Consider the following 12928-nt stretch of genomic DNA (forward strand, 5'->3'; position numbering starts at 1 on the left):
AGCAAGAATTGTGAGACTCATCCTCGGGTAATGGTTTGTTCATAATCAAATGAAAAAGACTTGTGAGACTCATCCTCGGGTAATGGCTTGTTCATGAATCAAATGAACAAGAACTGTGAGACTCATTCTCAGGTAATGGTTCATTCTTCAATCAAATGAATGAGAATCATGGGACATATTCAGTTTGAACTTAAAAAAAAATCAGTGAATGACACATTCTAGTGCAGTCAATGACCTGCAAAAAATGTGTGTTAAAGTGAAGTTGAGAGCAAATAAATGTTTGAAATTTAAATTATATTTTTGTGAGGTTTCTTTTTTTCTGATTGATTTATAAAAAGGGACAAAAATGTATCATTTCAACTTAATAATGGCTTCTTATTTGGCTGACACCTCCCCTTTATTCATGGTGAGTTACAACATTCGAGATACAGTTGGTTCCATTTCTTTTGCGTTTCCAGCTGGAGCACAGTCAGTTGAAGTGACGTGTTCATGGCCACACAGTATCAATAGAAGGATTTCAAACCACAACGTCAGAGTTTGAGGTCCAAAGCCTTAACCACTACACCACACTGCCTTCTGTTTAGGAGAATTCCAATAACCAAATGTACAAAGAAACAGCTGATACATTCTAACGTGTTGTTGCTATGTTGTACTTGTATGATGAATGACAGATTCATCACTGAGAGTTTTCATTTGCTGGTGATGATTAAGAATCATAAGTGTAGTGAACAAGAGTCATAAATCAGACGGGCAGCACTTGCACACACATTTTAATCATCTGCGGTACCTGCGAAACAAAAGATGCCGATGACATGAGGAGCTTCGCTGAGTTGATTTGTTTTGAGGTCGCAAATCAAATCGTGTGACTCTCTGAAAGAGTTGTTCAAAAACAATGAGGTCATACAGAATGATTCTCTGTTTGTTTAAAGTGTAGATGACATACAAGAAAGAGTTGCTTGGGGTAGGATGGATTTAATTATTGTGCTCATTGATTGTTTCTGGAAAGTTGTGTAAATATGTTAATAATCTTTTGAGGTTGTGGCCTGTAGGGTGTTTGGCAGAACCCCAAAAAAAATTTCACCAACTCAGTCCCAGGTTCAGATATGCACTTCTTTATATGCACTTCCTGATTCTGAGGAGGACAGCAGCATTCACTTCCAGGAAGCACTTATGGGTCAAGTGGAACCTCCCTAAAATAAGAGATTATTCTCCTTGCAAGTCCCACTGGCAGCTCCAATGAAACCCAGCAGGGCCATCCAGTGTGACTACATCTCCCATGTTGCCCTGCAGGTGTGTACATGGGAGGGCCACCAGTGAGATACTGCCGCCCATCTGGATGGAGGTGTAAATGACTCCGAGAAGCAGTTGTCTTCCATTCATTTGTTAGTACAGTGTAATATTGTAATGTGTATATGTTATATGAATGTTGTTACAATATTGAGATTAATTGTCACTTTATCTGTTTAAACTGTATAAATTCATTTCTTTTCTGTAAGCATGCAGAGCTGAGCCAGATTTAGCACAGAGTGTCAGTATTCAGAATTGCTGGGCCAAGCATTAGGATAAGACAAACAGGGACAGCTGGAGGACTGTCGTCAGCCTGAAGGAGAACTGTGTGTTATAAAAACTTACTGTCTGATGTCAGCTAAAAGTTTGTACCCTTGTTTGGAAATGGGCTCTGTGCCATCTGGGGGCTTGCATGTGGAGAAATACTATAAAGCATCTAGGAGGATTGCCAGCCATTGGGAGACTTGACGCCCGGACTACAGGAGACTATGTCGATTCGGTCCGAGAAATCCTTCCAAACGCTGTGACGATGACTGCAAACTCCATACGCAAGGTCCCCAACCTTGGACTGAGTACTGCGGTGTGTCTTCCCCGTTAATTATGCAGCGTAAGCCATTATTAAAGAGCTAGAATTATCCTAACTTGTTGTGTAAGCTTGTAACCGCCATTGCATGCTGAGTGGGGTAATACCATTTTAATTTATAATAATTTATAATTCAGGTTAATTAAAACGCCGCAATATAAAAGAACACATTTCCAGAGAGCTAATACCTCTCTTCAGGAAACAGTATATTGTAAGAATGATTGTGCAGTAGTAACTGCTTTACCACTGTGAGAAAAGCATCCCAAGTTCAAAATGTGAGCCTGCTTGTAGTCTGTGTGGAATGTGTGCATTCTCCCCACGTCCGCTTGGATTTATTAATTTAGTTTTTTTGGCCTTTTCTCCCAATTCCTCAAAGAATCTATTGATTTGACTGATTGATAAAATGTTGGCCCTGCAATGAATTCTCAGCCCATCAACTGCTGGGATCAGATTCTGCTCTCCTCACAACCTCGAATTATTTGAATCAGGTTTGAGGACGTTGTTATCATTTTACATGCTGATTGTATTTTAAAAGGTCCGTCCATACAGTGTACACTTTTAATCCCATCACTTTTTGTATTCAGCACTGTGTGATTTTTGTGTTTCATTTTAGTAGTGTACAGGATGGTGACATGTATTTAAAAAAATTAATTGAATGGAACAAAAAATGCAAAACATCCTCCCACCCACACACTCACTTATCAGGAAACAGAAGTTGAATGCAAACCCATTTGCATGGTCGTCCAAACAATCAGATGAATTTTCTCAATGAAACATTGTGTGCAGATTTCTGAAAAGGTTTTCATATTTAATTAAACAAAAAAAAAAGAAAACTACAGCATCCATTTTCTTTATCCTGCTTTATAATGGTCAGGGTCTTGAGGGTATAAAGGCTGTCTCAGCAACATTCAACACAAAACAGTACCTGACCATGGAGGAATCTGCTTGCAAGTGACAAGGCTGACTCACACAAGCAGTCACAATGCACCAAACAGTCCAATTGAACTATGGGATCTCCTGAGGGGGCTTCCCACAAACACAGGTAGAACATGCAGACATCAGAAATCGAGAGTACACCTTATGAGAAGGATTGAGGAGTCATAGTGGACTCTAAGCTATCAACTTCCCGACAGCGTTCAGAAGCCATTAAGAAGGCTAACAGAATGTCAGGTTATATAGCGCCTTGATGTGTGGAGTACAAGTCACAGGAAGTTCTGCTGAAGATTTATAATGCATGGGTGAGGCCTCATCTGGAGTCCTGTGTGCAGTTTTGGTCTCCAGGCTACAAAAAGAACATAGCAGCACAAGAAAAAGTCCAGAGAAGAGCAACTAGGCTGATTCCAGGGCTGCAGGGGATGAATTATGAGGAAAGATTAAAAGAGCTGAGCCTTTACAGTTTAAGCAAAAGAAGATTAAGAGGTGACATGACTGAAGTGTTTACAATTATGAAGTGAATCGATCCAGTGGATTGAGACTGTCACAGTATTTTAAAATGAGTTCATCAAGAACACGGGGACACATTTGGAAACTTGTTAAGGGTAAATTTCGCACAAACATTATTCTTTACAAAAAGAATGATAGGCAGTTTGAATAAGCTACCAAGTAGTGTGGTAGACAGTAAAACTTTAGGGACTTTCAAAATTCGACTTGAAGTTTTTTTGGAAGAAATAAGTGGCTAGGTCTGGCGAGCTTTGTTGGGCTTGAATGGCCTGTTCTCATCCAGACTGTTCTAATGTTCAATGTGTCCTCCCGACAGAAACCTCCAGCTACAGCGTGCAGTGGGCATCCTAGAGCACAAGTTCCCCAAGAATCCCCTCCCAGTGCACCACAAGAACAATATGAGCAAAAAGTACAATTAACACAAGTGGAAATGCAAGCACATTTTTGCTCCACATACAACAGAAATGAAAAAAGAATCATGCAGGGCAGTTACAGCAGTTTGGTAAGCCATAGGAGGACTGGTGGTCAGCCATGACTGTGATAAGGAGAGGCCTTAGTTGTGCACATTTTTATAAAACAGTGAATTTATGTTCGGGGTGTGGTGTAGTCGAGGGCAGTGTGGCGGAGGGGCTGCAAGATGCAGGTGATGTATTGGCTAAGCATTCACAGCCAATTGCCTCATTAGTGCCCCCTGGCATTCATGATTGTGCCACCTGTGCCCACAAATTTAGCTTCAGACACTTTGAAAGGGAAACCTAATGAGGCAAGATCGGGAGAGCAAGTGTGTAGGGAAGTGAGGAGGCAGTGTGGTTAGGTGCGTGTATGAGAGCGATCTAAGGGCATTCTGAAGGGTGTCCCCACCAATTAGTGACGTTGGACCAGAGATTTATAAATGAGGCATGAACTATCAAGGGATGATGGAGGTCTGGCTCCGTCCTTGTGGGCTGATGCCTGAAAAGGCAGACAGGATGGGAGTCGGGAGAAAGGGTCCATAGCTGTTGGTGACTCCACCGGCTCAGAAGATCCACGTGGTAAGCTGGAGAGACACAGACGCTCTGACCTGATAGGTGAATGCCTCCGGAGACCTGGCTTCCGATTTGGATTGTAAATTATTTATGGATGTGAGCTCTATGTTTTTTCAGGGGGGGGGGGTATTTATTGACTTTGGGATTATTGGGATTATTCATTGCAATTTTTTCATTGTTTGAAATAAAAGTTTTTTTCACAAGTTTGTACCATCACTCTTGTTCAAGTGTCATCATTATAGTGGCTTATCGACAGTTCCTGGTTCAGTAGCTGCCAGGAATCATGGAGCTAATCTGGGCCATCATAACAACACACCTGTGCAGCTTTAAAAAGTGAGCAGGACAGCCATAGCGGCGTTAGTAAAGTCGACCTACCATATCCTTCATGATTATTTCAGGGCAGGGTGGTGCGTCAACTTCTTTTCACTTTTTCTTGTGGTTCAAGACAGCAGTCCTGTCGTATAGCAGCTTAATATTTTAGTGGCCCATTTTTAAATAAATAAATAAGTTACTAGCCGTCTTAATCTCCAGGGGTGTGTGTGCTCGCACAGCTACGGGAGGTTGGTGAGGTAATTAAGATGAGAAGCACCTGCATGTGAGGGTATGTCTCGATTTCTTCTCCTGCTTTCCACTGTGCGATTGAGGCTTTGCGCCCATTGGGGCATATAAGGGGTAGCCGGAAGGAAAAAAGTGGAGAAACGAAAGGAGAAAAATGAAAGAAAAAAGTAAAAGAACCAAAGGGTGAATAGAAAAGAAGTTTGTTGGCCAGCACACTGGAGTGACGACAAGTGATCAGGGTCCCATGGAGGAACATGTGATTGGTGGTAGAGGGGTGGATTGGTTCTCTACTGAACAGAAAATGGGTAGCAGGGAATGTTAGAGAGAAGACCCCCTAGAGATTCGGTAGGCGCCATGTTTCAGTGTCGAGGAAGACGGGAGAAGTTGGCTTGTAGCGGCATGGCAGGCACTCTGACAAATGGTAGATGACGTCTCCACCAGCTCTGAGACCTGATAGGGGTGAGTCACTGGGACAATGCGGGAATTTGTGCTGGACTGAAGGAGAGAGTTAATAGAAGGAGACGGAGGTAAAACAGAGTGAGAAAGGCAGGACGGCGATAAGCAGGAGAATGGATGCTGCGGTAGATGAGAGAGAATCAGCACAGATGCCTTGCATCTGGGGGAATTTACAAAAAAATCCTAACTTTGTTTTACCTTTAACTTATTCATTAAATTTTATCTTTCATCATGGACACCTGTTTGGTTTTATTTATTGGATTATTTATTTATTTATATGAAGATGCACTGTTTTGAACACTTTGATTTGGACTGTTTCATAAACGCACCAAGGCACTTTTGCACCTATCCCTTGCTATGTTTGTGTGTTGTGTCCTCTGGTTCATCCTTTAGGTACGTTATTGGCGGTAGCGGGTTCAAAGGGCTCCCCGGAAGGGACCCAGTAGCGTAGGGCCAACCTGCACTGTCATAGGTCCATTTCCATTGTGACTATAGGCCAGCAGCCCTGGGGCATTGTGCTGAATCGAGTAACACAAGGGAGTCACTGAGGAAACTGACAGCCATTGCTCTTTGTATGGACCGTAATATATTTTGGAAACTGATGAAGTGGCACACTTTAAAAGGGTAAGTTGGGCATGCCTGCCTGATTTGCTATGTTGCTTGATTATTAGTTATTTTAATATTTTGCTGCATGTTGTGGTTCCTGGAAGTTTACTGTTTTCACAGTCTGCAGCTTTACCAAAAATCTGAAACTGAAATGTTATTCATAGAAATGCTCAGAACTTTTACTCTATGTTTCCTTTAATTGTTCTCAAATTGTTGGCATAGACTCCAGCTCTCCCAAGACCCTGCTCAGCATAAGCAGGTATGGAAATGGATTGATGGATGCATCTAAAACTGGAAAGGAGCCCACCTGTGGCAAACAGAATTGATTGGACATCATTTAGAAAGGCACAGACCTGTGTATTGAAGGTCCCACAATTCACACTGCATGTCAAGACAAAAAACCAAGCCATAAAGATCCAAGGAACTTGTAGTAGACCACCACAATACAACCGTGGTGATTGACGTGTAGATCAGGGCAAAGGGATAAAACCATTTCAGAGGCTTTGAGTGTTCCCAGGAGCACAGTGGGCTCAAAACTTGGGAAATGGAAGACGTTTGGAACCACCGGGATTCTTCCTAGTGTTGACCAAACTGTGTAACCGGATAAGAAGAACCTTGGTTAGGGGGGTGACTGAGAACCCAGTGGTTACTCTGACAAAGCTTAAGAAGACCTCTGCTGAGATAGGAGAACCTGTTGGAAGGGCAACCATCTCAGCAGCATCCAAAAATTAGACATTTATGCTAGTCGAAGTAGACGGAAGCTAATCTCGAGTAAAAGGCAAATGACATCCCACTTAGGCTCTGAGAGCTTGAATAAAAAAGATTTGGTGTTGTGATGAGACAAAAATTAAAATCTTTGGGCATAACTCCAAGCACCATGCCTGGAGATGACCAGACACTGCTCTTTGCCCGTCTGATACCATCCCTACAATGAAGCATGGTGGAATCAGCATGATGCTAGGAGGTGCTACTCAATGGCAGGGGTTTAGAGACTGGTCAGAACTGAGGGAGGGATGAATGCAGCCAAATACAGAAAGCCTCTTGAAAAAAATGAGACTTCAGCTTGGGGCGATGGTTCAATGAACTGAAGAATACTGCAAAGACAACACTGGAGGGACTTCAGGACGAGCCCCTGACCATCTTCAAATGGTCAAGGCAAAGGCCAGAATTAAACCCCTTAGAACATCTGTGGAGAGACGTAAAGATGGCAGTTTACAGACGCTTCCCATCCAGTCTAAATGAGCTTGAAAGTATCTGCCAGGAAGAATGAGATAAACTGCCCAAATCCTGGCGTGCAGAGCTTGTAGAGACTAACCCAGGAAGACTCAAAACTGGAATTCCTACCAAGTGGGCTGCTACAAAGTACTGAATAAAGGGTCTGAATACTGATATGAATGAGAGATTACACTTTTTGTTTTTTATTAAATCTGTAAACCTTTGTTAAAGCATGCTTTCACTTTGTCATTGGGAGTTATTAAATGTAATTTGATGTGCAAACCTGACAAATATATCAATTTAATATTAAATCTACAACACAATGAAATGTGCAGAAAGTGAAGGGATCTGAGTGCTTGCTGAATACACTGCCAAATTTCAATCTGCTTTATTTTTAGTTAAATATTTCACATGAAGTAGTTTATATAATGTTTTTTCAATTTAAGGAACATACAGTATTTAATAGTGATAAAGGTACCCGGCAAAAAGCACTGAAAAATGTGAATGTGGGTAGAAAGTTATTTTGAAGAATTCTTTCTTTCGTTGTTGTAACTTAATAAAGTGAGGTTTATTCAACATAAAATCACACTGGTTTATTTACTTTGAACAAAAAAGAAATTTCCAAGTTAACATTCCCCTTCATCATAAATATTTTATTAATGTCATTGCCAGGTGTGGCTCTCTAGAGACATTGTAAATCCCCACCATTTTATTACAAAAATCCAGAAGAAAGCATAGCACTACAAAAAAACATGATATTATATATAATATCTTTGTGTGTAGAAATTGTTAATAAATGAATTATTAGGACAAATGGACCTCTTTGTACCACTGTGTTATTGTAGTTTTTTGTCTCATTTTGTTATAAGTTGGCAAGTTGTAAAATATAGATACATTTTGGTCGTGCTGAACAAGCTTTCATAAACTAATATGGATATGAAAACAATGTGTGCTTGTGACTGCTTTTTTTATATCAACGTAATTTTGTACTTTTCAAATACAGCAGTTGAATGTTAACACTTGAAATGCAGCAGTTGGGAAAATCTAGTTAAGAACTTCAGAATGGATATGCTTAGAATGTTTGGGTGGCAGTTAAGCGGAAATAGATCAACTGTTGCATCATAATGGCAATTTAATTTGAATTTAAAAATAAATTAGATTAGAGCAAACTTAAACAATCCTTTTGTAAACCTTTACATTTCTTGGTATTTCAGCTCTGTTCTATTAACTTTAATGAAATATTTTCTTTGACTTGAATAAACCCAGTTAGATTACTTGTTACCACATGAAGTATATTTGTTGGGTTAGTCTGACTAAACATTTACTTCAATGGAGTAGCATGGTAGACAGCATGATGGAGAATACACTGTGCCCTCTCTGATACGATTCTTGAAATGATTCTTTTGTTATCCAGTCTCTCTGTTTTACCACTTGCTATTTTATGCAATATTCCATGTTCGTTTGCTACGAAATCCATACTATAAACGCCTAAAGAAGATACTGATGAATAAAAATGTGACACTCAAAAAATAAAAATAAACCAACAGGGTGGTTCACTTTAAGTAACTGATTTAAGTTAGTGTAATTTAAAATAGTCATGTTTGTTGATATTCCATAGCTTTCTCTAGTTATGTCAACATAATTATCTTAGATGTGATAATAACACAATAAAATCATGTTGAAACAAATCCTTTTAATTATTTTCTTTTAGCAGAAGTATAACAGCTTGGGAATTATTGTCTTTACTTTTAGTAAACTGGTTCATTCTGAATGCTGTAGATTTTGTGTGACTGAGGAAGCTGATTTATATATACAGGTATACATATACTATATATAAATATATATATATATATATATGGCTGAAATAGTTTACTGTCAAATAATGCAAAGAGTACACGACACGTGTTTCGCCCTAATTCTGGGCTCATCAGGCGTACACACTCACTGCACCCCCTCCCGGGAATCATACCTCGGACATCAGCGTCAGAGGCGAAGCCTCTCACGTTGCGCCACGTCGATTCACTTGAACATTCAAGTTGATTTTGTGACTTCTCTCATTGTGCTAAGTATCATAGTTCGCTTGCAGTTCCGATTTATTTGAGCGAATCTGAAAGAGACACAGCAGGCCTTGGCGGTGGGGCCCTACTCACTCACATGCCAGCCTCGGGGCGTACCTTGCATCTGCTTAGCTAGCGGATAATTCATGCATTTATCTCTAGTAGGATTGACTACTGCAATGTGGTGTTCACTGGATGTTCAAACTGTTCTTTATACAGCCTCCAGTTAATCCAAAATGGGCTGCAAGAATTATTACCAGAACAAGAAAATATGAACACATAACTCTGGTTCTTAAATCCTTACACTGGCTCCCGGTTAATTTTAGGGCAGATTTCAAAATCCTCCTTTTAATATATAAAGCATTAAATGGCCAAGGTCCGGCTTACTTGTTGGAACTTATCATGACTTACAAACCAGAGCGCACATTAAGATCTCAAGATACCGGTCTGCTTATGATTCCAAGGATTAATAAAATAACAGTGGGAGGTCGAGCTTTTAGTTACAGGGCCCCTAAACTGTGGAATGGTCTGCCTGCTACTATAAGAGATGCCCCTTCGGTCTCAGCTCCCGGCTGAAGACTCACTACTTCAGTTTAGCATATCCTGACTAGAGCTGCTGATTAACTGTACAGACTGCATCTCTGTTGTTAGTCATTAGCACTAAAACATAAGTAACATGTTAGTTAAATGTGTTACTAACCCTCACCTATTCTATTTCTCTTCTCTGTACTCAAATGTGGCACTTGGTGCCATGGCCCATCTGTTAAGTTGTTTTGCCTGCCTAAGGAAAAGTCATCCCAGATGGAGTATTGCAGGGATCATGGGAAGGAGGGGTCCTTTCATCGGATTGGCTGGCCCAGCGCTGTTTCAGCTGTGGAATGGCCAAATGAGGGAGGCAGCTTGATGGATGAGGTCTCCAGGACTCTAAAAATATCCAAATCTTCTTATGTGATATCATCTACTGTTAAATTCTGCTCTGTACTTCTAAAATTTTTATTTTTATACTGTATTGAGGATTTGTTCTGTTCTGTGTATTGTACTGTATTGTATTGACCCCCTTCTTTTTGACACCCACTGCACACCCAACCTACCTGGAAAGGGGTCTCTCTTTGAACTGCCTTTCCCAAGGTTTCTCCCATTTTTCCCTAAATGTTTTTTTTGGGAGTTTTTCCTTATCTTCTTAGAGAGTCAAGGCTTGGGGGGCTGTCATGAGGCAGAGCCTGTTAAAGCCCATTGTGGTACTTCTTGTATGATTTTGGGCTATACAAAAATAAATTGTATTGTATTGTATTGTATTGTATTGTATAGCAGCTGGTCTGGGTATATATGTATATTCAGTGCCAGTGCTTGCTTATTTTGTGTCCTAGGCAAAACTTATTAATGGGCCACCCATTTGGTAGTAGCTGGGTCCCATTCCCCCCACCCCCTTATAATATGTGCCTTAGGCGAATGCCTAGTTTGCCTTAATAGATAGATAGATAGATAGATAGATAGATAGATAGATAGATAGATAGATAGATAGATAGATAGATAGATAGATAGATAGATAGATAGATAGATAGATAGATAGATAGATAGACTTTTTACAGAAGGTCTTTAAAAATAAATGAATAAATATATGTGTATATTGGTTTTCCAGGTTATGAAGATAGACAGCAGGAAGGGGCGGGTCTAGCAGGACACCAGAGATGACATCAGTGATGGAAGGGCTGTCAATCACTCAGTCTGTGGAGGGAGGAAGAGAGAAAGGGTCAAAAAACAGCAGTAACCCATGGCCCAGCAGGTAACTACATTCACCATTTGCTAGAGCCCATATATATATATATATATATATATATATATATATATATATATATATATATTCACAAAAGCATCTTTTTCTTTGCCTCGTATACAGCAGAACAAGTAATGATAAGATTGCTATTTGTGTTGATGAAATATAAACAACCATTGAAATATATCTCTGGATATCTTTAATAAATCCCTATGAATTGTTTTGAAAGTAAATCTTTTCTAAGGAAATAAAATGAGTGGAAATGTGGTTGAATAAACAATCGTACTTTATGTTGACTTAAGCCTTCTGTATATGTTAAATCAACATTATTTGTTGAATGGAAATGTGTGGCATAATTCATAAAAGTTCATTCAATGATTTATTTTTTTTTTTGGCGTGATAACTCTCCAGACCTTACATTACATTTTACTGATTTTTTTTTAGTCTTGTTTTTCCAGAAAGTGAGAAGACGGGTGCTCTTTTGGTCTTTAGAGACTGTTTAACAATGTTTTAGATGTCAGCGTATAATATGAACACACATTTTGTGTTTAATTAATAAATGGCGTAAATGTGAAAGCGACTACGCAGTTTTAAAAACTGAAAGGACTTTGGATTTCTTTTGGTTTCAAGCTGAGTGATCGCGTGTATTCATTGCAGCTTTCACATAAAAACTTCAGTCTCGCTGGAGAATTCTGTCCCGCTCTGCTATTGGTGAACGAGAGCCTGGCCCCGCCCACACGCCCTGCACTCGTACGTCTCACCTGCAGTGACGTCACACAGGTAAGTAAGTTTCCTTACAGGGCACTTTATTTCCTTAAAGCTGCAGGGTTTTGTAATGGCTCAGTCTCAAGTGGTGTGTTTGGAGGACAATCATGTCAACGAGAAAATTCCCGAGACAAAACCCGAGTTTTACTACAGTGAGGAGCAACGGATAGCCCTCGAGCAGCTGCTGCAACATGGAGAAACGGGTTACCTGAACAGCACGAAACAAGACAAGATCCGGCACTTTGTTTCAGCCAAGGAGAGAGAGAAACTTCTTCAAACTTTCCAAAAATATGATCTGGACAAGGAGGAAAGTCCGATCCAAACGAAAGGCTCGAAGAAAGCCAAAAGTGACTCGGAGGCGCACTCAACTTACTGGCCGGCGCAGTCCGACACAAAAATACCTGAACTGGATATCGGCTGGCCAGAGGCGCTTTATTACAAGGGGGCGACACGGGTGACAGTTCATACCCACCCACCTAAGGACGACGGGCCGCACATCAAGCAAGTGGTCCGACAGATGATTCAAGGGGCACAGAAGGTAGGATAAAGTTAAAAGTGATCAAAGCTAGAGACTGCAATGAATCTGTCAATTGTTGCACGCCCTAGCACCAATATGATATTTTTTAATAATTACTAAAAATTTTCTTAAATACATTCATCAGTTACTAGGCGCTTTCAAATTAAACGTTAAGGTTAATAAATGTATATTATTATTATTATTATTATTATTATTATTATTATTATTATTATTATTATTATTATTCATTTTTATTATTATTATTTCAAATCTTTTAAAGCAATGCTAACGATATATTCACATGCTTGGTGTAACTAGAAACTTAACCTCGTTCTTACTTATGCTCCACCTTTCATGCCCCGAAGCAAATGCAGTATCTGTGTGCGTCTGTTTAACCATATAGCGTGCTTCGATTCCACTCTAACAGTCAGGAAAACAACAGAGAATTATGATTGTCATGTGTCCTTAAAAAAAATAAGTACAGTAGTCTGACTGAAGTTCGGAAGACTAATGTCGTAATGTCGTGACATAATTAAAGTTTACATGTAATTTCGACAGTTCCAAATCAATACTAAAGCCCTGATAAAAAAAAACACCGGTACAGGGAGTTCAAAATGTCAGTATAAAACAAGCATTTGTGCAGAC

At 39.9% G+C, this 12928-nt stretch overlaps 1 protein-coding gene across 1 annotated transcript in view; it reads left to right on the plus strand.

Annotated features, from left to right (window-relative positions):
* The first annotated feature begins 11791 nt into the window (after positions 1 to 11791).
* The window catches only part of fam83fa (family with sequence similarity 83 member Fa), a 63425-nt gene continuing 62288 nt past the window's right edge, over positions 11792 to 12928 (plus strand). Inside the window, exon 1 of the mRNA XM_028815236.2 lies at positions 11792 to 12304. Coding sequence (XP_028671069.1) covers positions 11837 to 12304 — 468 coding nt within the window. The 5' untranslated portion in view covers positions 11792 to 11836. The remainder of the gene's footprint in view (positions 12305 to 12928) is intronic.

This window comes from Erpetoichthys calabaricus, chromosome 12 (genome assembly GCF_900747795.2).
Source record: "Erpetoichthys calabaricus chromosome 12, fErpCal1.3, whole genome shotgun sequence".
NCBI classification, from domain to species: domain Eukaryota; kingdom Metazoa; phylum Chordata; class Cladistia; order Polypteriformes; family Polypteridae; genus Erpetoichthys; species Erpetoichthys calabaricus.